The 23,921-nt window shown below is 38.4% G+C and overlaps 1 protein-coding gene and 1 pseudogene across 1 annotated transcript in view; both read right to left on the bottom strand.

Moving 5' to 3' along the window:
* DTHD1 (death domain containing 1) overlaps positions 1 to 1,653 on the bottom strand; it is a 94,994-nt gene extending 93,341 nt beyond the window's left edge. The window contains exon 1 of the mRNA XM_055434995.2: positions 1,275 to 1,653. Coding sequence (XP_055290970.2) covers positions 1,275 to 1,545 — 271 coding nt within the window. The 5' untranslated portion in view covers positions 1,546 to 1,653. The remainder of the gene's footprint in view (positions 1 to 1,274) is intronic.
* Positions 1,654 to 19,564: 17,911 nt separating this feature from the next.
* On the bottom strand, positions 19,565 to 20,458 carry LOC129561770 (ER membrane protein complex subunit 2 pseudogene; annotated as a pseudogene).
* Positions 20,459 to 23,921: the final 3,463 nt, after the last annotated feature.

Below are 23,921 nucleotides of genomic sequence, written 5' to 3'. Positions count from 1 at the left end.
CAAAAACTAATAAACCAAGTCAAACCTCTTTGCTCTGGTGTAAACCCTCACTGAGATCTCATCTGACATAGTCTCTCACTTCATCCCTATTTCTTATTATTTTCCTATTTATTCATTCCTCCTCTCCTCACAGCTGGGGTCACCTGATGGCTTCTTATAGGCTTAGCAACTCTCCAATCTTTAAAACTCAACTCTGAACTCAGGAATATGTAATTTAAGATGCCATATAGCTCAGTGTTTTCAAAGTCATCATTAAATCATCTTTAACTAGTCTAGTCTTATCACGGGGCTCTAGTTCTGACCTTTTTTTGTTTGTCTTGTATCTGAGAACCAGTCTTTATTTTGAACTCCTCTTCTAGGAGCTGACCTTATCATTTTCCATGAATAATCACGTCTTCATATGTTGCCTAGAATCACATTCAGTTCTCTCTAGAGATTCAATTCCTGGCTCTGAGTTCCAGCTGAGGGTCTCTGGGTCATGCTGCCTTTGAACAGATTCCCCTCAATGTCCACGATCTGTTCTCTAGATTGAATTTTTAACATTATCTGCCCTGGATTCCCAGTTGATTTGACCTGCCCATTTGCCTTGAGACCGTGTTATTTAGATTTGGATTTCATGATGCCCATCTTCTCATCTAGAGTAACTGTTGTCTGAGATAATAGGCATTGGATACCACATTCTTCCTGCCATGCTGTACTTAGCATCCATAACTGGGCTTATTCCCAATAACCTGCACCTCTCTTTATGTGTGTCTTGGGGGTATAATTTCATATTCCATCCCACCCTGGACTTCCCAATATTTTTGTAATTAGCAAGTTCAAGTTCAAATAAGTTGAAAAATAGAATATCATATTTCAATATGGAAAAACTGATCAACCTGCCTCAAACTAAGCCTATATTTTCCTACTTCTAAGTGTTGGCTCCTACTGATAACACCTCTGCATGGAATGCTCTTTCAAGGTACCCAAGTTCTGGCTGCATAAATCAAATCCATTCCTTCACCCTCAGGTTAGATAATGCATTTGTCTTAGCAAAATTCTCCACTTGAAGAAATGTAATCTCACCTGTTTCTGAAGACTTAAGGCATTTCATTTGTATGTCTGTAATGGGATTGTCCTCAATGTCCCTTGTGTTACTGTGCAGTTGTGTTACTTCCCACATCAAATCGTTCATCCCTGATGGACTGAGACCTTAACCTAGTCTCTATGTGCTCATTAGCCCTCTCAGAGTGGCTAATAAATGTTTTTTAGAGAAAGAATAAATAAATACTTGCCTTGTCTCCAGGTACAATGATTCTCTTTGTCAAGCAGTGCATACAGCTGCTGGCAGGTGGAGCGCAGTGTCCCTGCAATGTGCTCCAAGAGTTGGTGAAGGGCCCCACTGAGCTCCTGACCCAGAAAGACCACTGTGGCGATCCAAGTGGCCCCACCAGCCCCTTCACAGTGGTCTTCACCCAGAAGCACCTGCGTTAGCATCAGGTTTTGTCTCCAAATCTGCTTCAATATATGGCCTAGTTTACCTGAGCCCATGTCTTCTGTATCCATCTTACGCTCCAAGAGTGGAATGTTTCCTGACAGCAAAGCCTAAAGGTTTAGCAAATTTAATCTTGGCTATGGAATTTCTTTTTCTTCTAAAATCTAGGAGATGATCCAAGTCAGCTCGCCAAGCACTTTCCTGCAACATAATAGTTTATTCAGCTTCTGTTGACCAGTGAAAAGTTACTAGGTGACCAAAGGAGGGGCATTCCAACACCCTGGATGCCATTGTGTACAGAATGTTAAACCACGGGGACAGAGTTAGCTCACACAATCCCACTAGCCATGTAAGTTTTACAGTTTTGATATACCGTGGAAGCCCCATATATTTTTCAAGTTTTAAGGCAACAAAATGTGGATTCTCTGGTAGGATGAGAAGCATATTAATCAAAGGTAAACTAAGTTAATAACATTGCTAATAATTCTATGTGATACTCTAAAATACTTATGCATGAGCTAATATGTTGTCTGAATTACTTCAAAATAATCTGAGATAGTGGCAGTGGTATATAGATGAAATAAAATTAGCTATAGGTTAATAATTGTTGAAGCTGGATATAGTTCCATGTGGGAGTCCTTATGATTATCTATAATAAGCATATATTTATAATATTTTTACAATAAAGAATTTTAAAAAATATTCCTCTGCTGGAGCAGAGTCTATTACCACTGGGCAGGAGATTAGTTTAATTAGTGCCTTCTTCTATGGCACGTCTGCAGTGAGATCAAGGTCGGTACTTGGCCTCTTTCCTCTCTGATAATTTCTCTCTAACTGGATAAAATGCACCTTCACCAAAAGAAAGCAAACCTGAAGAGTGGCTTTCTCTAACTAGTGAGAAATCTTCACTGTGTATAATTAGAATTCATTCACAGCAAGTTCCCACTGCTGCCTGCCCCCCCATTGGCACATTGTACATGAGGCCAAGGAATTACAGGACTTGATACTGGAGGAGTCCAGGGTGTGGGGAGAAACACAGAGCAGCCTGCCTCCTCCTCTCCGAGCCACTCCCTTCATCAGGGAGAGCACAGCACCAGAGGCAGAAGGCAGTACATTCCAGACAGGCTCCTGTTCTCTGGGAGACTCTGAAATGAAATGAAAACTTCCAAAGCACAGCCTGAATCCTGTCCTCCCTCCCATGGGCATTGCCTTGTCTCATCTTAAGCACCAGAGTTCTTAGAGCAACACTCGGGACACCTAGAAGATGAGATGGGAAAATACAACCCAGTGAATAGGGAATAGAGAGTGAATGCCACCACAGGCCTAAATACTGCCTAAGAATTCTTGTGGTCTGAAGAGGCTGAGGAAAAGGAAAGGAGTGATATGGGAAGGGGCGGTGAGGGTTGGGGTAAAAGTGCCGGCTTATTCTCCAGTGGAAATCTTATTTTTCAGTGACTTCTGTTCCTTTAACACCTGAAATATGTATGTAATTAGCATAATGTTGTATATATGACTTTAATTTGATCCCAGTTCTGAGAACTTTCTGTAGCATTTACTGTGGCCCAGATACGATCTACTTGATGGGAACTCCAGAGAAAGGCAGAAAGATGACTGAAATCAGCTTAGACTGTGTTGAGAATTAGAGCAGAACTGTGAATTCAGAGTATCCCCAAAGCTTTGAGGGGTAAAAATTTCACTCAGATTAGAGGCATGAAAAGTGAAAGTGAAGTCATTCAGTCATTTCCGACTCTTTGGTACCCCATGGGCTGTATCCTACCAGGATCCTCTGTCCATGGGAATTTCCCGGCAAGAGTACTGGAGTGGGTTGCCATTTCCTTCTCCAGGTTAGAGGCCTAGGAGATGTTTAACTAGGAGCTAGTCAGGATTTGAGCAGCCTTGACAACAGAGGGAAGGGATGTTCCAGCATAGGAAATAATATGATCAGAAGCAGGGAAGCAAGACATGACATTGTATGATCAAAAAGAGGAAAGGATGGCCTTTGAAGAGGGTTTATGAGTCTGGGAAGTAGTAAGAGAAATAATTATGGAAAGTGGTGAAGTTGGAATTGTGTTTTTGCAGACAAAAGAGAGACATTAAATATTTTTGAACCAAGTAAATCTATAGTAAAATCTATGCTTTAGGGAGTTAGATGATTTAGACGGTAGACACACAAGAATTGAGTGACTTGAGAGTCCATGTTAGAGCAGCAACAGTGCAGGCAAAGGAAGATGATGTTTTGAGAGGAGATTTGAAGTAAAGTAACTAGAACTAGAACAATGAAAACAGTGACAGAGTTTATTTTTGGGGGGCTCTGAAGTCACTCCAGATGGTGACTGCATTTGAAATTAAAAGACACTTGCTCCCTGGAAGAAAAGCTATGACCAACCTAGACAGCATATTAAAAAGCAGAGACATTACTTTGCCAACTAAGGTCCATCTAGTCAAAGCTATGGTTTTTCCAGTAGTCATGTATGGATATGAGAGTTGGACCATAAAGAAAGCTGAGCGCCAAAGAATTGATGCTTTTGAACTTTGGTAATGGAGAAGACCCTTGAGAGTCCCTTGGACTGCAAAGATATCAAGCCAGTCAATCCTAAAGGAAATCAGTCCTGAATATTCATTGGATGGACTGATGCCGAAGCTGAAACTCCAATACTCTGGCCACCTGATGCAAAGAACTGACTCATTAGAAAAGACCCTGATTTGGGGAAAGATTGAAGGCAGGAGGATAAGGGGTGTGACAGAAGATGAGATGATTGGATGGCATCACTGACTCCGTGGGCATGAATTTGGAGTTGGTGATGGACAGAGAAGCCTAGCGTACTACAGTCCATGGGATTGCAAAGAGTCAGACACAACTGAGCGACTAAACCTGACTTGAATTATAACTTCTAAATCATCAGTTAGAAAAAGAGGAATAGAAAGTATTGAAAACCCTGTTGTTTATTTACTTGAGAAATATTTCTCGGCCACTGGTATAAAACTGTGCTTAGTAATGGAGTTTGATTGAAATTTTTGGTTAAGTGACTATGGTAAACCAAATGAGTCAAGGAATTTGGAGAAAAAAAAATCAGCTTGATAGGCAGATAATTTGATTAATTTTGGATCTATTATCTTTGAGATAGCATGGGACAATTCTTTGGAATATGTAATATATTTAGGAGAGGAGAGGTCAGAATAATATTGGCATGTTTGAATAGGTAGTGAATGAATCCCTGAAAATAGAAGACTTTAATGGGGAATTTACAACATGTACATTTTAAGTATTGAATAAAACTGATAATGAAATGCTGAATCATTGAACCAATAAACATTTATTTCCTTCTAGATATGCAGGAAAATACTTTCTCAGGTCAGGAGGAAGAAAGTCCAAACATTTTGCCTTAGCCTCATTGACATTTGCTATCCTCAAGTCTAAACTTGTTCTCTGTCTGGCTTCCCCAAAATATGTAATATTGCAAGGTGAGACCTACCACAGGCCACACTCGCTGTGTTTACTCATTTAAACAAGCATCTGCATGTTCCTGCATTTTGTTTTCAATTAATTGATGTCACTAACCATGGAAAGAACTGACATTTGCAATCAAGATTTGTGACACCCACAGAAGTTAACTGCAAAAAATTCACCTTGATGGACTTCTTCATTGTGGTTACTCATTATTATGACTATTATACTTTCTCTACTGAGAATTCTGTGCTTCCACTGACATTAAAGGAATTAGTATGCAGTCCTGAATTCATGCAAAACATTATGTGGTTGAAAGACTGCAGTTCTTCATACAAAAGTATCAAAGTGAGTACAGAGGAAATTCCAGTAAGTAGGACAGTCACTCATTGAACAACTGAAGAAATATAACTTTGCAATAGACTGGACAGCCTACTGATGCTAGGCAGGAGAGAAGGACAGTAAAGTTTTGAAGTATACGGAACTTGGCTACTTTCCACAGAGTTTATGGTGGGGAGCTGTGGATACATGAGATGTTGGCAACATTATTAGTTCTGTTATCTGATTTTGTTATTTTCTTTGAGTTTCTATGTAGTTACCAACCCCAAACTTTGGTGCAGTCAGCCCACATTAATTTTTCCCCATTTGAAAACTCTTATTGAATATCTTTTATCTGTTTAGAGCAAGTTCTCACAACTGGATGATGAGTGGAAAGAGAAGAGAAGGCAAAAATGATTGTTTTGTTTTTATTTTCCCCAATAACTTATTGCACTGGGAAAATGCAATTGAATATCAGAGTTATCAATGCATATCAATTTTAAAATGTCTTCGTAAAATGGGTGGTAAAAATCAAAGCTAAGACTTTTTGGTTAAACAATGTAGATTTAATACATATTCTACCTCTGCTTCCTCCTAAAATGCCACTGAAGAAGATAAAACAACAGGTAAACTACAAAGGACAAAGAAAATGGTGATAATATGACAGAAAATATGTCAACAAACTTTTGGAAGATCAGAAGCAGATGGACAAGTTGTAAATAACCTAATCAAGCAAAGAATGTCCCTATATGGTGGAAAAAAGACTGGTTCTTGCCATAGAAGCTCAGGAGAGCCCTGGAATTAGAGGCAGTGAGTGAATAGCTCTGAAACTGAGAATGAAGTTGGAGATGTAAGCAAGTTTTGTTCAAATTCAGTTTTGGGAGTCATTAGATACCAAGATTCCTCCCCTCTGCCCCAAATAGCCAGGTAACAGTCTCTCTTCCACCCATTGGAAGCTAGAGATGTTCTCTATGACAAAATGCAGCAGAGGCAGGAGGCTGAGCAGAAAACCAGAGGGAGTGCGTTCTGACAATAAGGATTAAGTGAAATTCTACAATTTTAGAAAGTGAAGTCCCACTCTATTCTTCTGCTCAAGTCCAAGAATAGGGCCAGCAAGTTTAACCTCTCAGGCAGAAGATTAGAAGTTTGTTCTCTATTGTGACTGAATACCCCAATAAAAAGGCCAATTCATAGGAAATGTTTTGTGCTCCTCCCCCTTCTCCTCACCCTCAGTAGACTGCCCTGCTCCTGTTAGATCACCCATGATGAAGCATCAGTCAGAAGCCCTACCTAAGTATGTAAAACCTTCCAAACAATGATTCTAATGCTTCACTTTTGAGTATGGAATATCAGTCAAGGGGGTGAGGCATTTGAAACAAGCCTCCTACATACTGCTGAAGACTAAAGCAAACACAAACAACTCGAAATAATACAGCCAATACAGGAAAGAGAAGAAAATATTGAATATAATTATAATTAACACTCAGCATCTAGGATGTGAGAAAATAGTGCACCCACACAATAAGAAAAGATTTTCTTAAAAAAAGAGAAGCACTCAGATAATGAGAAAGACCTCATAGGAGTTAAAATACAACAGGAAGTTTTTAAGCTGGTATATGGGTAAACACATCCCAGAGGTCAAACAAAAGACAGAGACAATGGAAAAAAGAAAAGGAAGTTAAGAAAATTAATGGTTCAATCTAAGTGACTCAATTAACATAAGTCCTAGAAAAAGGAAAGAAAAGAAAGAAATTATCAAAGAATTGAAAATTTCCCATATGCAGTGTCTGATATTCCAGACTGAAGGAACTATAGGATCAGAACCATAGCTTGAAAAAAGAAGAAAAAATCATAACTAGTCATCTTATTATGACTATTCATATTACTTTAAATATCATGAATATTCAAAGTATCAAGGACAAAGATACTAATAGCCTCCAAAGAGGCAAGAAAGATCACATTTAAATCAGAAGGCATTGGACTTTTCAAAAGCAACACTCAATTGTGACTTCAGTATTCTGAGATTTCCCTCTTTCTAATTCAGAATTCTGTTTTCCTCAAGACATCATTTGATCCAGGGACAGAGAAAAGAAATGGTAATTATATGATGTGATGGAGTTACTAGCTAAGGCTATAGTGGTAATCATATCACAGTAAAAAGTACATCAAATCAACATACTGTATACCTTACACTTACATAATATTATATGTCAATTGTATTTCAATAAAGCTGAGAGAAAATACACTTTTTAAAAGTGTGCAGGGGGAAAAAGGGCATATTTCAGGTTCAGTTCAGTTCAGTTCAGTTCAGTCGCTCAGTCGTGTCCGACTCTCTGCGACCCCATGAATCACAGCACGCCAGGCCTCCCTGTCCATCACCAACTCCCGGAGTACACTCAAACTCATGTCCACAGAGTCGGTGATGCCATTCAGCCATCTCATTTTCCGTCATCCCCTGCAAATATAAAAAATTTTGCCTTCTCTATACCCTTTCTGTAGCCTACAAGTCCACGGGGTCGCATAGAGTCGGACACGACTGAGCGACGGAACGGAACGGAACGGATACCCTTTCTTGGGAAACTACTAAGGGAGGTAACTTTTCCAAAAGCAACAGAGTTTTCACAGCACCAATTATTGGAGAGACTAGCTTTTCTCCATTATTTATTCTTGCTTCCTTTGTCAAAGATAAGGTGCCACTAGAGGCATGGGTTCATCTGTGGGCTTTTTATCTTGTTCCATTGGTCTTTATTTCTGTCTTAGTGCCAGTACCATACAGCCTTGACGACTATAGCATTGAAGCATCATCTGAAGTCAGGAAGGTTGATTCCTCCAGCTCTGTTCTTTTTTCTCAAGATTGCTTTGGCTATATGGGGTCTTTAGTGTTTCCATATGAATTGTGAAAAATTTTGTTCTAGTTCTGTGAAAAATGTCATTGGTAATTTGATAGGGATATCATTGAATCTGTAGATTCCTTTTGGTAGTCTAGTAATTTTCACAATACAGATTCTTCCAGTCGAAGAACATGGAATATCTCTCCATCTGTTTATGTCATCTTTGATTTGTTTCATCAGTTTCTTATAGTTTTCTGTATACAGCTCTTTTGTCTCCTTAGGTATATTTACTCCTAGGTATTTGGTTCCTTTTGTTGCAGTGGTAAGTAGGATTGATTCCATAATTTCTCTTTCTGTGGTTCTGGGAAAACTGAACTGTTAAATTAGAACACTTCCTAACATCATACACAAAGATAAATTCAAAACAGATTAAGGCCTAAATGTAAGATAAGAAACTATAAAACTCTTACAGGAAAACATAGAAAATTCTATGACATAAATCACAGCAAGATCTTTCGTGACCCACCTCCTCGAGTAATGGAAATAAAAACAAAATAAACAAATGGGATCTAATTAAACTTAAAAACTTTCGCACAGCAAAGGAAGCTACAAACAAGGTGAAAAGACAATCCTCAGAATGGGAGAGAATAATAGCAAATGAAACAGTTAACAAAGGATTAGCCTCCAAAATATACAAGCAGCTCATGCAACTCAATATGGTTGTTGCAAAACAAACAACCAAATCAGAAAGTGGGCAGAAGACCTAAAGAGACATTTCTCCAAAGAAGACATACAGATGGTTAGTAAACACAGGAGAAAAGACTCAACATCCCTCATTAGTAGAGAAATGCAAATAAATACTAGATAATAAGATGTTACCTCATAGCAGTCAGAATGGCCATCATCAAAAAAATCTACAAACAATAAATGCTGGAGAGGGTGTGGAGAAGAGGGAATCCTCTTGCACAGTTGGTGGGAATGTAAATTGATACAGCCATTATGGAAGACAATGTGGATATTCCTTAAAAAACTAGGAATAAAATTACTATATTATCCAACAATCCCATTACTGGGCATATACCCTGAGAAAACCATAATTGAAAAAGACACATGTACCCCAATGTTCATTGCAGCACTATTTACAGTAGCTAGGACATGTAAGCAACCTAGATGTCCATTGACAAATGACTGGATAAAGGAGCAGTGGTACATATATATGATGGAATATTTCTCAGCCATTAAATTCAACGCATTTGAGTCAGTTCTTATGAGGTGAATGAATCTAGAGCCTAGTATACACAGTGAAATAAGTCATAAAGAGAATGCATATCTAGAAAGATTGTACCCATAAACTTATGTGCAGGGCAGCAATGGAGATGCAGGCATAGAGAACAGACTTATGGACACAGACAGGGAAGGAGAGGCTGAGACGAATGGAGAGAGAAGCATGGAAACATACACACTATTGTATGTAAAATAGATGGTGTTAGTCAGTCAGCCAGGTCTGACTCTTTGTGACCCCATGGACTATAGCCCACCAGGCTCCTCTGTCCTTGGAATTCTCTACGCAAGAATACTGGAATGGGTAGCCATTCCCTTCTCCAGGGGATCTTCCCAAAAAAAGCCCCAATCTTATAATAAATCCCTTTTAATACCTTTTAACTGATATACACCGTGGCTCCTCATGTTGTGAGTTCCCCCTCACTGAAATGAGAAATAAGCCCTGGCTGGAGGGCATTGACAGATCTTTGAATATGTGGGTTGGAAAAAGGATAGTTCAGTTCAGTTCAGTTCAGTCGCTCAGTCGTGTCCGACTCTCTGCGACCCCATGAATCACAGCACGCCAGGCCTCCCTGTCCATCACCAACTCCCCGAGTTCACTCAAACCCACCTCCATCGGGGCAAGCATAAGTCACTTGTCCTCTTAAGTGTTGTCATACTATTTTGTCATATATATATATATATATATATATATATATATACACATACACACACACATGCACACTGAGATAAACCAAATTCACATATTTCAAAAGAACTGAGGCCAAATGTTACACTCACTATAGGTCTTTTGGCAATGATATTAAGGCTGACATAACATATTCATGTCAAATGGGTTACTTCATAACCGCTAACACATATTTTATTGACTTTATAATGAGTAATTTATCATTGAAAATGTCTGGAATTCAGTGGCAAGCATTCAAGAATGAACTTAAGTTAGAAGGAGTCAAATGGGCAGGGCATAATCTTCAAACACAGGTGGAATAACTACCACCTGGTTCTGCCCAGTATCAAATACTTCATCTGGGATACAGTGCCTCTGATACAGTAGAAGGTCAACAAATGTTTGATGACCAAGATAATGATGAAATATAATAAACAATAGATAAGTTCTTTAAAAATCATCATAATATTCTTCTAAAAATGTAATAAAAATATTTTTTACTATCATCAAATACTTGATCTGGATTCAAATTTCCAGCTATCTCATAAAAGTTGCAAATGCTTTATTTTTTTACATAAGTTCTAACAATTGGGCTCCACTAAAGGCCCATATATTGTCACCTTGCTTATTTAACTTATATGCAGAGTACATCATGAGGAACGCTGGGCTGGAAGAAGCACAAGCTGGAATCAAGATTGCTGGGAGAAATATCAATAACCTCAGATATGCATATATACCACCCTTATGGCAGAAAGTGAAGAGGAACTCAAAAGCCTCTTGATGAAAGTGAAAGAGGAGAGTGAAAAGGTTGGCTTGAAGCTCAACATTCAGAAAACAAAGATCATGGCATCTGGTCCCATCACTTCATGGGAAATAGATGGAAAAACAGTGGAAACAGTGTCAGACTTTATTTTTGTGGGCTCCAAAATCACTGCAGATGCTGATTGCAGCCAGGAAATTAAAAGACGCTTACTCCTTGGAAGGAAAGTTATGACCAACCTTGATAGTATATTAAAAAGCAGAGACATTACTTTGCCAACAAAGGTCCGTCTAGTCAAGGCTATGGTTTTTCCAGTGGTCATGTATGGATGTGAGAGTTGGACTGTGAAGAAGGCTGATCACCGAAGAATTGATGCTTTTGAACTGTGGTGTTGGAGAAGACTCTTGAGAGTCCCTTGGACTGCAAGGAGATCCAACCAGTCCATTCTAAAGGAGATCAATCCTGGGTGTTCATTGGAAGGACTGATGCTAAAGCTGAAACTGCAATACTTTGGCCACCTCATGCGACGAGTTGACTCACTGGAAAAGACTCTGATTCTGGGAAAGGTTGGGGGCGGGAGGAGAAGGGGACGACAGAGAATGAGATGGCTGGATGGCATCACCAACTCTGTGGACATGAGTTTGAGTGAACTCCGGGAGTTGGTAATGGACAGGGAGGCCTGGCGTGCTGTGATTCATGGGGTTGCTCAGAGTCGGACACGACTGAGCGACTGAACTGAACTGAACTGAAAGGCCCATATAGGCAAATAACTCCTTGTTAATAATTTTCATACAAATTAAAACAACTGAAAAACTCATTCAAACATTATGCCAATACAATGATAGAAATATAGATCAATGGAACAAAATAGAAAGCCCAGAGATTAATCCATGCACCTGTAGACACCTTAGCTTTGACAAAGGAGGCAAGAATATACAATGGAGAAAAGACAATCTCTTTAACAAGTGGTGCTGGGAAAACTGGTCAACCACCTGTAAAATAATGAAATTAGAACACTTTCTAACACCATACACAAAAATAAACTCAAAATAGATTAAAGGTCTAAATGTAAGACTAGAAACTATAAAACTCCTAGAGGGAAACATAGGTAAAACATCTCTGACATAAATCACAACAGGATCCTCTGTGACCCACCTTCCAGAGTAATGGAAATAAAAGCAAAAATAAACAATTGGGGCCTAATTAAACTTAAAAGCTTTTGAACAGAAAAGGAAAATATAAGCAAGGTGAAAAAGCTGCCTTCAGAATGGGAGAAATTAATAGCAAATGAAGCAACTGACAAAGAATTAATCTAAAAAATATACAAACAGCTGATGCAACTCAATTCCAGAAAAATAAATGACCGATCAAAAAATGGGGCAAAGAACTAAACAGATGTTTCTCCAAAGAAGACATACAGTTGGCTAACAAACACATGAAAAGATGCTCAATATCACTCATTATCAGAGAAATGAAAATCAAACTACAGTGAAGTACCATCTCATACCAGTCAGAATGGCTGCTACCAAAAAGTCTACAAACAACAAATACTAAAGAGAGTGTGGAGAAAAGGGAACCCTCTTACACTGTTGGTGGGAATGCAAACTAGTACAACCACTATGGAAATTCCTTAAAAAACTGGAAATATGAGCCAGCAATCCCACTGCTGGGCATACACACTGAGGTAACTAGAATTGAAAGAGATGTTCCCCAATGTTCATCGCAGCACTGTTTACAATAGCTAGGACATGGAAGTAACCTTGATGTCCATCAGCAGACGAATGGATAAGAAAGCTGTGGTACATATACACAATGGAATATTACTCAGCTATTAAAAAGAATACATTTGAATAAGTTCTAATGAGGTGGATGAAACTGGAGCCTATTATACAGAGTAAGTCAGAAAGTAAAACACCAATACAGTATGCTGCTGCTGCTGCTAAGTCACTCCAGTCGTGTCCGACTCTGTGTGACCCCATAGACGGAAGCCTACCAGGCTCCCTTGTCCCTGGAATTCTCCAGGCAAGAACACTGGAGTGGGTTGCCATTTCCTTCTCCAATGTGTGAAAGTGAAAAGTGAAGTCACTCAGTCGTGTCTGACCCATAGCGACCCCATGGACTACAGCCTACCAGGCTCCTCCATCCATGGGATTTTCTAGGCAAGAGTACTGGAGTGGCTTGCCATTGCCTTCTCCGAATACAATATATTAATGCATATGTATGGAATTTAGAAAGATGGTAACGATGATCCTATATGCGGGACAGCAAAAGAGACACAGATATAAAGAACAGACTTTTGGACTCTGTGGGAGAAGGTGAGGATGGGAAGATTTGAGAGAATAGGATTGAAACATGTATATTACCGTATGTGAAATAGATCACCAGTCCAAGTTCAATGCATAAAACAAGCTGGTTCCCTGGGACAATCCTGAGAAATGGGATGGGGAGAGAGGTGGGAGGCAGGTTCAGGATGGGGGACACATGTATACCCATGGCTGATTCATGTCATTGTATGGCAAAAACCACTACAATATTGTAAAGTAATTAGCCTCCAATTAAAATAAATAAATAATTTTTTAAATTATGCCAACAAAAATGGTGCTAGAACAGTTTCCTCATAAAATTTGAAGCTTAACTTTCATTTTTGTTATTTTATGGGTTAATGAGAAGTAGCAGCAAAGGAGTTACTTCAAACTAAGTCACCAGTTTTGAAAACTATAGCCAACATATTTGTAGAGATCATTTCATTCGTTTGTGTTTAAGTAAATTCCCAAACTTTACCAACTGATTGCAGTAACTATTGATTTTAATATATTTTTTCATACCTGAAGGTTTAGTGTTGAAAGGTCTTATTGGTGACTTCTACAATCACTACATAGCAAAAATGGTTTTTTCAGGGTGTCAGGAGCTGTTATTCAATTTTTGGTTAGTAAAAACTCTCCTTTTAGTGGCCTCTGAAATTACTGTCAGAGTTTGGATTATAGCTTACAACCTTTCTCTGTTGAGTCATCGTTGTGTTTATGAAAATTATGACTATACAGTCATGGGCCTATGACATGAAACCAATGAAGTAAACTTTCATGTGAAATGAAAACTAGACAGCCTTCTTCTCTGCCAAAATTTTCAGAGACAGATTTTCAAACGAGGGTGTGCCAGGTGCATTGCTACTGTGTAGTGTGTGGTATCCCAGTTTAGAATGTGTTTCTATAACTTCCTGAAGGCTTGATTTCTACCAGGGTATAATTAGAAATTTGAGATGTAGTTCTGGTAAAGAGAAATAAGAAGTAACTGAAAGAAGAAAAGTAATATTTTTAAAAGAAGAAAGAAAAAAGAAAAAAAGGGAGGGTCTGATACATATTGACACTACATATACCCTTTAAGTTCACCTCGAGTTTCCCTCCTCTCCTCTGGGCAGTCACAAGGAAATCCACCAAAGGAACAGATCTGTGCTATTCTAGACATCACCTCCACAGAATGTCCTTCTACCCACACTCTGGCATCTCTTACAGACCTTATTCCTAGACTTATCATTCCAGAACTCATCTTTTTGAAAGTATAATTATCATCAGAAGTCTTATTCCTCACACTGCAAAAATAAGTTTACAAGAAACTAATTCTTCAGCATGAACTGCACCCTCAGCATCGTGGGCACTTTTATAAAGGGGGGAAAGGATACTAAGAAGCTCCCAATTTTCTGCTTTTTAGAAGTAACTGAACTCTTTGAACCAAATTTGCCTGAGCTGGGACTGCCTGAGGATCTTCCCCAACCATTGTCCATCACTTACAGTTACACGTTGAATCTTACATGTAGGTCTTTGTTGCTCAGAAGTAAATTTTATTATAAATGGAAAATATCAAGTTCCTTACAACCACAACTTTCTCTCCACTTAGACTATTATTATCTTGACATATTTGATCTAATACAATCAACTGTTGTGTTAAATTATTTGTATCCACTACAGGTGTTAACCAGGTTCAACAACAGAAAAGTGTTACCGACTTTTCTATTTCGCTTCACTTCCCCTCCTCATTGCTCTCATCAGTAGGTTCAAGGCACCCTAGGATCTCTGTAAGTGACAGTGGGTGGGAGGAACAGCCATAGCTGGCTCTAGGCAAGCATTTTTATTATGAAATAGTCACTGGCAACTTCTTTTTGGCCCTGCTTCCCACTTACCTCTCCCTTTCAGCCTATCTTCCATGTTGTTCTTTTTCTTTTGCTGCCTTGAATCATCTGCCAAAAATCACTTGCATAAACCCATTTGCACTAGAGTCTTGGCAGGTCTGTGAGTTTCCTCACCAGCATTACTTGAATTTTTTAAGACTGAATCTGTGGTGATAAAATTAAAGCTTCTATGGAATGCCTTTCCGGGTACCTCTCAGTCTGCGCAGTGAAAGGCAGTCATTGGGAATAGTTCTTTCTGAGCACTGTCAGAAATGCATCATTGTTTTTTTTATTTTTCATTTCTTAATTTAGAAATGGCTATAAAATTTTAAGGAAATGTCATTTGCTTTTTAAAAAATTGAGAACAAAAATGAATTCTGCTCTTACAAAGGGTTCATTCTTTGTTAGGACACAGATGAGCCAAGATTGTACCACCTTTTGAAGATGCTGTTACAGTCACTGGTAGACCCAGATAACAGCCCTAATGTAATCCCAGGCTCCCATATTGAATTAAATCTGATCTAGGTTATTTAGGTTACATACTGCATAAATGCCCTCTCTGTGTCATTTCTCTGTAAAGAGTGAGTGTGCCTCAATTTTCTGTATAATATACATTTATTTTTGGAGCTCATTAAAAAGGTTAGGAAATTTAAATAGGTCTAGTCAGTAGACAGAAGCTAAAGCTGAAGTTAGAAATACTCTCTGTGGCATTATCTAACACAAGACAAGAGTGTTTTTTTTTTTTTTTTTAACTCTTGGCTGCTACCTGCAAAGACATTAAGAGTGCTGTTTGAAAAGCAGGTCTTAAAAACATCAGGTGTGTGTGTGTGTGTGTGTGTGTGTGTGTGTGTGTTTGTATGTATGCTACTTAAGAATGTTAGTTTTGCTTTAAAAGCAAAACTTGCAATAAATAATCAATGCTGTATGCCATTTTTCCCACTTGTCTTCCCCACCATCTCTCTCATACTTCCTTTGGCTGCAAATATGTGGTTGTAATCTCTCCTTAGTCTAAAATTGATTTGTACTTTTCCAATGTTTATATTGCTTCTAGAAAATAAACCAGGTTATTGGTTTATTTTGGGGGTTAATAATTTAATTGCATTTCAGTAAAGATGCTATATGAAGTCATTTGATTATACAGGATGGTACAGTAAATCAGTACCTCTGCATGGGAAGTGGGTTCCTTGGGTTTTGAAGGAGTTAATTCCTCAGTGCCTTATTCATGTCCTAAGAAGGACTGGTGGTACTAGGAGAAATATGCCTGAATGATCAAGGTCAGAGGACTTCTTTTATTTCAATGTACAAAAGAAGTAATGTATTCATCCCTGAAAGAACTGAGTTCTCTGGGTACTTTTTAAAAACCACGATTTCATCTGTTAAATCTTCAAAATGTTAATGATAGCTTAGAATCGTAAAAATGGAACAATTTCTAAAGAATTGATAATTACTAATCCAATAACTGGAAATATAGGGGCCTCCAGAGTTTAGCTTGTGTGATAAGCTGGAAGATTTCAAATATGCATTTTCTACACATTCAAAATATTCTCATTAAGAAATTCTACTTTTTCTGAAGTACTAGACTCCCAAATATTTTTTTGTACTTGATTTACTCTCATTTCAGCAACAAGCTGTAAGCTTAATACCTGGAAAACAATCTTAACATTCTTAAGAACCCAGAAAGTAGAGTGCTTCAAGCAGAGATAGCAGGGGACATGCTAGGAATTTTAAAAAACAAAAACAAGAAACTGTCTTTAATATGCTTTTTGGAGAGAAGAGGTGATCCATAGTAGAGCTCTTTTTGAATATACAGGAGATTTTTACAGAAGTTGAAATCTTTATCAACTTTTCACAAAGGATGAAATAGTGTATTTGCATGACCTTGAAGACTGATGTTTTGAGGCATTACTTAATCCAACAGCTGTGGCAATATCCCTTTGTATGATACAAAATAAACAAAGAAACAATATAACATGGCAAGTGAATTTATCAGAAAGTTTGCTGTGTGAGTTCAGCTTTGGCTTCCACACATGTTAACTATTTCAGTGTGGTAGTGGTGATATCCTCCCTACAATTTAGCTGTGAAATCTGGGTCAATAGTAGATATTGTGACCCATTTTGGAACAACTTTAATCAGCATCACTTATGAGCCATGACTAGCACAAGCAGCAAGACAAGATCAATGATAATCTACAGAAACCAGGTGTTCATCACCAAACCTCTGCTGAATAAATATAAGGACCATCTGTGTATGCATGTCCTAAGTCACTTCAGTCATGTTTGACTCTTGAGACCCTATGGACTGTATCCTACCAAGCTCCTCTGACCATGGGATTCTCCAGACAAGAATACTGGAGTGGGATGCCATGCCCTCCTCCAGGGGATCTTCTCAACCCAGGGATCAAACTCGAGTGTCTAACATCTCCTGCATTAGCAGTCAGGTTCTTTACTACTAGTGCCACCTGGGAAGCCCTACCATTGACCTGTACATCTATATACAACAGAGAAGGAAGCCATGATGTGAGATATTTGCCTTTCCATCAACTAACATGGATTTACCGTATGCTAAGCATTGTCCTGATATCTGGGTGGTTAAAAGAAAGCTCTTGTTCCTGTGCATCTTAAAAATGTAGTAGGAGTGACTAAACATTGCATTTGATAAGGATAAAATTTGTGCCAGCCTGGATGGGAGTGGGGTTTGGGGGAGATTGGATAGATGTATATGTATGGCTGAGTCACTTCTTCACTGTTCACTGGAGCTATCACAGCATTGTTAATTGGCTATACCCCAATACAAAATGTTTCTGGTGTTTAAAAAAGTTAAAATTAAAAAAAAAAAAGAGCAAGCTAGCCATGTATTAAGCAGGGTTTTAAAAGAGTTAGTGCTATGGATTAGACAAGGGAAACTAAAGGAAGAAACAGCTAATAGCACAGGCAGCAACTAGAATTGTGGATGTTATTGAGATATCCTCAGGTGCAAAGTCAAACCTGTGGCAAAGTCTCAACTTGTAGAAAGAACAGTGAAAGCACAGATGAACTGGGAATACATGTCAGGAGAACTTCCTGGTGAAACCATCCCCAGGGAACTTGCTTCTTTTTCTCATGAATCCTGAGGTTTGTACTACTCTATGTTACTGGCCTACATGACACTTTCCCCTGTTTATTCGCAAATGAATTACTTGAATACAAATAATGTAAACCAGTTTAAGAATACAGTGTGAGGCAATTACCTGTAGCCCCTTTCAGCTAAATCTTCAAATTCAAAGCCTTTGAATCTCTCATAAACCTCAGAAAAATGCTGTTGTGGTGCTGTAACTGATTGTGCTTGCTCTGTAAAATGCTTTTTCCTTTTGAGGTTTTGAGAGACATGTTCTTTGGGGAACCTCAATACCAAGATAAAGTAGAGCTTTTAGCACTTTGTAAGCTCACACCCAAGGATTTCCCACAAGTGGAGCATTCATTTTTAGTATTTTAGAAGAGAACAACATCAGCCACCTCGACTGTATTCTATACCGGAAATATAATGTCACTTGCATCTAAATATACATACATAATTACACACACATTTTAAAGAATGTTCCATCCATTGTGGAGAAAGAAAATCCATCCATTTTGGTGAGTGCTAATTACTTCTGTTCTAAATCCTAAATTAGGAAAGATATACCCAACAGAGTTCCAAAGAATAGCAAAGAGAGATATAAAAGCCTTCTTAAGTGAACAAAGTCTTTTCCCATTCTAGGGAAAGACTAAAAGACTAAAAAAAAGAGATCTCTTTTAGAAAATTGGAGATACAAGGGGGATGTTTCTTGCAAAGATGGGCACAATAAAGGACAGAAATGGCCAGCACCTAACAGAAAGCAGAAGAGATTAAGAAGAGGTGGCAAGAATATACAGAAGAACTGTACAAAAAAAGATCTTCACAACCCAGATAATCACGATGGTGTGATCACTCACCTAGAGCCAGACATCCTGGAGTGTGAAGTCAGTTGAGCCTTAGGAAGCATTAACTATGAGCAAAGCTAGTGGAGGTTATGGAATTTCAGCTGAGCTATTTCAAATCCTAAAAGATTATGCTGTGAAAGTGCTGCACTCAATATGCCAGCAAATTTGGAAAACTCAGCAGTGGCCACAGGACTGGAAAAGTTCAGTTTTAATTCCAATCCCAAAGAAGGGTAATGCCAAAGAATGTTCAAACTACTGCACAATTGCACTCCTTTCGTATGCTAGCAAGATAATGCTCAAAATACTTCAAGCTAGATTTCGACAGTATGTGTACTGAGAACTTCTAGATGGACAAGCTGGATTTAGAAAAGCTAGAGGAATCAAAGATCAAATTGCCAACATCATTTGATCATAGAAAAAACAAAGAAATTCCAGAAAAATATCTGCTTCATTGACTAGCTAAAGCCTTTGATTGTGTGGATCACAACGAAGTGTGGAAAACTCTTTTTTTTTTTGTCTTAAAACAAGAGAAATTTATTTCATCACAATTCTAAAGGCCAGAAATCCAAGATCAGGGTGTCAGCAGAGCTGGTTTCTTCTGAGGAAACACTCCTTGGCTTGTAGATGGACATCTTCTCTTCATCTTTCCAGAGTGCCTCCTCTGTATGTCTGTGTCCTAATCTCTCCTTAAGACTGGGTGATCTGCAGTGTTTCCAACATGTCTTCGACTGCCTTGAGAGAGTATTTGGTTTCCTTCTTACTTCGACCTGCAAACTGATAAGCTCTGTTTATTTGACTGGCTGCCCAACTAGCATATTTCATGTTGTCTTTTTTTGTTTTTGCACTTGCTTTTGGATTAGAAGCAATATAACTTGCAGACATGTAAAGTCCAAACAAAGCTCTCATATTTCTCTTGTTCAGTTTCAATGCCTGTGCAAAATACTTTCCTGAAAGTTTAAGATTTTCAAGTCCACCTTGGGTATATTTAACTTCGGCATACTGCTGACAGTATAAGTGATTGTAAGGATTAGTCATCATAAGCTCCTCTAAACAAAAGGCTGCTTTAGCATAGTCATGTTCATTGATATAAAGTTCTGCAAGCTCGTGCCAGGCTTCTTGGTCTCCAACAAATTGTTCCAGATACTCATTCAGTTCCTGAATGGCCTCCACATTTTTCCCCTGGGCTTTTCGAATGGCAACCTTACGCTTTCTTGCAGCAGTGTTAGTTGGGTCTTCTTGTAAAATTCGATCATACGGCTGAATAGCATCATCATATCTCTCCATGGCTTCAAATCTCATGCCCGTTAGTCTCTTGACTCTGTGACTTCCAGGGAACTGTCTTCTCAACTCCTGAAGACAAAACAATGCCAAGTCATCCTGACCATAGTCGAGGGCTGCAATCATCACCTGTTCATATATGATCCAAATATTATCTCCAAGCTTAGAAGCATATTCACTAATTAATTACTCTCCAACTTCCACAATTTGCTCACTATTTCGTGAGTTTTATTCTCTCCATTTTCTCATTTTATCTCGCATTTCTTCCCAAGTGACATCGTACAGCTCTGACACGTTCGCCATCTTCTCAGAACCTGGAGGCAGCTGGGTGAGGGGGCCCGAAGTGTGGAAAACTCTTAAAGAGATAGGAATAACAGACCACTTTACCCGCCTCCTAAGAAACCTGTTCAAGTCAAGAAGCAACAGTTAGAACTGGACTGGTTCCAAATTGGGAAAGGAGTATGTCAAGGTTGTATATTTTCCCCCTGCTTATTTAATTTATATGCAGGGTATATCATGCAAAATACTGGGTTGGATGAATCACAAGCTGGAATAAAGATTGCAGGGAGAAATACCAACAACTTCAGATATACAGAGGATACTACTCTAATGGCAGAAACTGAAGAGTAACTAAAAAGCCCCTTGATGAAGGTGAAAGAGGAGAGTGAAAAAACTGGCTTAAAACTCAGCATTCAAAAATCAAAGATCATGGCATTTGGTTCCATCACTTCATGGCAAATAGATGCAGAAAAAATTGGAAATAGTGGCAGATTTCATTTTCTTGGGATCAGAAACACTGCAGATAGTGACTACAACCATGAAATTAAAAGACGCTTGTTCCTTTTAAGAAAAGCTATGAGAAGGAAATGGCAACCCACTCCCGTGTTCTTGCCTGGAGAATCCCAGGGACGGGGGAACCTGGTGGGCTTCTGTCTATGGGGTCACACAGAGTTGGACACGACTGAAGTGACTTAGCAGCATGACAAACCTAGTGAAAGTGGAAAGTGTGAAAGTGTTAGTCACTCTTTGTGTCTGAGTCTTTGTGATCCCATGGACTGTAACCCACCAGGCTCCTCTGTCCATGGAATTCTCCAGGCAGGAATACTGGAGTGGGTTGTCATGCCCTTCTCCAGGGGACCTTCTGCAACCAGGGATCACACCCAGGTCTTCCACCTTGCAGGCAGATTCTTTACTGTCTGAACCACCGGGGAAGCACAAGACAGCATATTTAAAAACTGGGACATCACTTTACCAACAAAGCTCCATATAGTCAAAGCTATGGTTTTTCCAGTAGCTATGTATGGATTTGAGAGTTGGACTATAAAGAGGCAGAGAGCTAAAGAACTGATGCTTTTGAATTGTGGTGCTGAAGAAGACTCTTGAGAGTCCCCTTGGACAGCATGGAGATCAAACCTATCTAACATAAAGGAAATCAACCCTGAATATTCATTGGAAACTAATGCTGAAGCTGAAGTTCCAATATTTTAGCCACCTGATGTGGAGAGCCGACTCATTGCAAGAGACCCTATTGCTGGGAAAGATTGAGGACAGGAGAAAAACGGGGTGACAGAGGATGAGATGGTTGGATGGCATCACTGACTCAATGGACAGAAGTCTGAGCAAACTCAGGGAGATAGTGAAGTCCAGGGAAGCCTGGTGTGCTTCCAGTCCATGGGGTTGCAAAGATTTAGTGACTCAGCAACAACAACAAATCCTAAATTGAGCAAGATAACTTATAAACATGTTCATTCATTTAACAAATATTTACTAAGCATCTATTGTGTGTTAGGCATTGGGAGACCCAAAGTCCCATCCCTCATGTATCTGATACTCAATTGTGTAACTTATATATCCTGTTTGTTTAGTTTAGATTACTAAAAGAGGCTAGCTAGCCAACTCTTTAAAATAGACATAAATAAACAACTCTAATACTATATAATCTGTCTTTATTATGTATTTTTTTGAGTTTATCTTTGTGCTACAGATAAAAGACCATTTCCCAACCTGTTGCAGCATGCAAAGACTGATATTTCACAATAAAGTTAATACCTAATTCTTTCAGATCTGATTGCTTTGTTTATCTTTACTGCTAGAATAATGTAATTGCTAAGAGTTACAGAGTCGGACACGACTGAAGTGACTTAGCAGCAGCAGCAGCATGCTTGAAAGAAAAATTCCTCTAGTTCCAAATTGTAACTAAGAGTATTCTCTATTGCTTATAGTATCTGTTTTATACAATATATATAAAAAAGTATGTTTTGAACTGGCTATAGTTTCAGCAAAACTATAGTGACTAAGACAGTGCATATATTTTTAGCATCATTTTTTCCCCCATAATGAATTAGCTCTTTTGACTGGTGAAGAATCTGTTTTCATGATGTCAGGTCACTGGATGGAATTTTGACTTCTTGGAACTTAAAAGGCTCATTATGTGATACATAACATGCAAATCTAATTTGAGAGAAAATGCTTGATGCGGCTCCATTTCCTGAGCAATATTTTTGTAAATAGATGTGTGTTTGGAATATACAGAGTATTTAAATTTTTATGGCCTATGTAGTTCCCTCCTCACCAAAATACAGATATTTTAGGATACTTAAACTCATGAATATATGATCATTATAAGTAAAACCAGAAAAAATAGGAAAAACTCAGGGCAAAAAAGAAAATAAGTTACTAAAAAAGAGATAAGATCATTCCTGAGCAGAAAAAGATAAGATCATTCCTAAGCATTGAACTTAACATAACATTGAGCTTCTTCACCATCAAGGCCATGGTGGGATGAATTCTAGTGGTTTTATTTTTAGATGAAAGAAGGTATATAAAACACTTCTAGTGCTGAATCCTAGCTGATTTTGACATATTGATATTTATGTAAAGAGGATAAAAAATGATCAATTCTTCAAAAGAGGCTTTGAAAAAGTATAAAAATTTCTTCATGGTTCTTATATCAGTGAAAATATTTGTACATCAAATTATATTATGGAAAAAGAATTGACCTTAGGACAATAGAGTAGTTGCTTAGATATGCATATTACCAATAACCGGAAGTAATAACAATTACTTCTGTTTACTGAAACAGAACTAGAGGTTAAAGCAGTTGAAGAAATGAATATTAGTTTGTCTCTGTTAAATTAAGCAAGAAGGACAATAATTTGAAGGGGCTCTCAAAATATTTAATTAAAAAGAAACAAAAAGTTTTATCTTGAAACTCTGTAAAGAAAGAAGTCTAAAATTAATACCCAGGCAGCTTTTTTTGGTGGTGTAATAAAATTATGAAGGTTACCTTGTCTAAATTAATCTATTTACTAATTTTTTTCCTTTCTTCACTTTTTGGTGCTATATCTTATCTTCCTAAGGTGCTAATGTTTTTCTTTTGCACTCGTGTTAGTTTATGTCCTCTAAGAAGCAAACACCAGTACCAGATTAAACATGCTAGAAACGCATTCAGGAGACTTCCAATGAGAAAAAAGGGGAAGGAGCTGGAAGAAACTTGGACTGACCTTAGCTGAAGAAAAGAGACAGGGAAGGAAGCAAAGAAAGAAGGAAGGGAGGGAAGAAGGAAGGGATGGAGGGAGGAAAGAAAAGTACTGCTTCTAGATGGGACTTGCAGTTCTAAAGAAAGTTCATCATGGTCATCTGGTAGGTTTTGAGCATAGTCTCTACTGTGAAAGGAATTTCTTGTCTCCCACGAGCAAACCTGCCTTAGTATTGCTGCCACACCCAATCATTGGCTGGAGGCCAGTGGGAAGGTGTGACCCTAAGA

Source organism: Moschus berezovskii, chromosome 5 (assembly GCF_049115385.1).
Source record: "Moschus berezovskii isolate FMDL1 chromosome 5, NW_MosBer_1.0, whole genome shotgun sequence".
Classification (NCBI taxonomy): domain Eukaryota; kingdom Metazoa; phylum Chordata; class Mammalia; order Artiodactyla; family Moschidae; genus Moschus; species Moschus berezovskii.
This window is presented reverse-complemented; position numbering and strand designations above follow the sequence as displayed.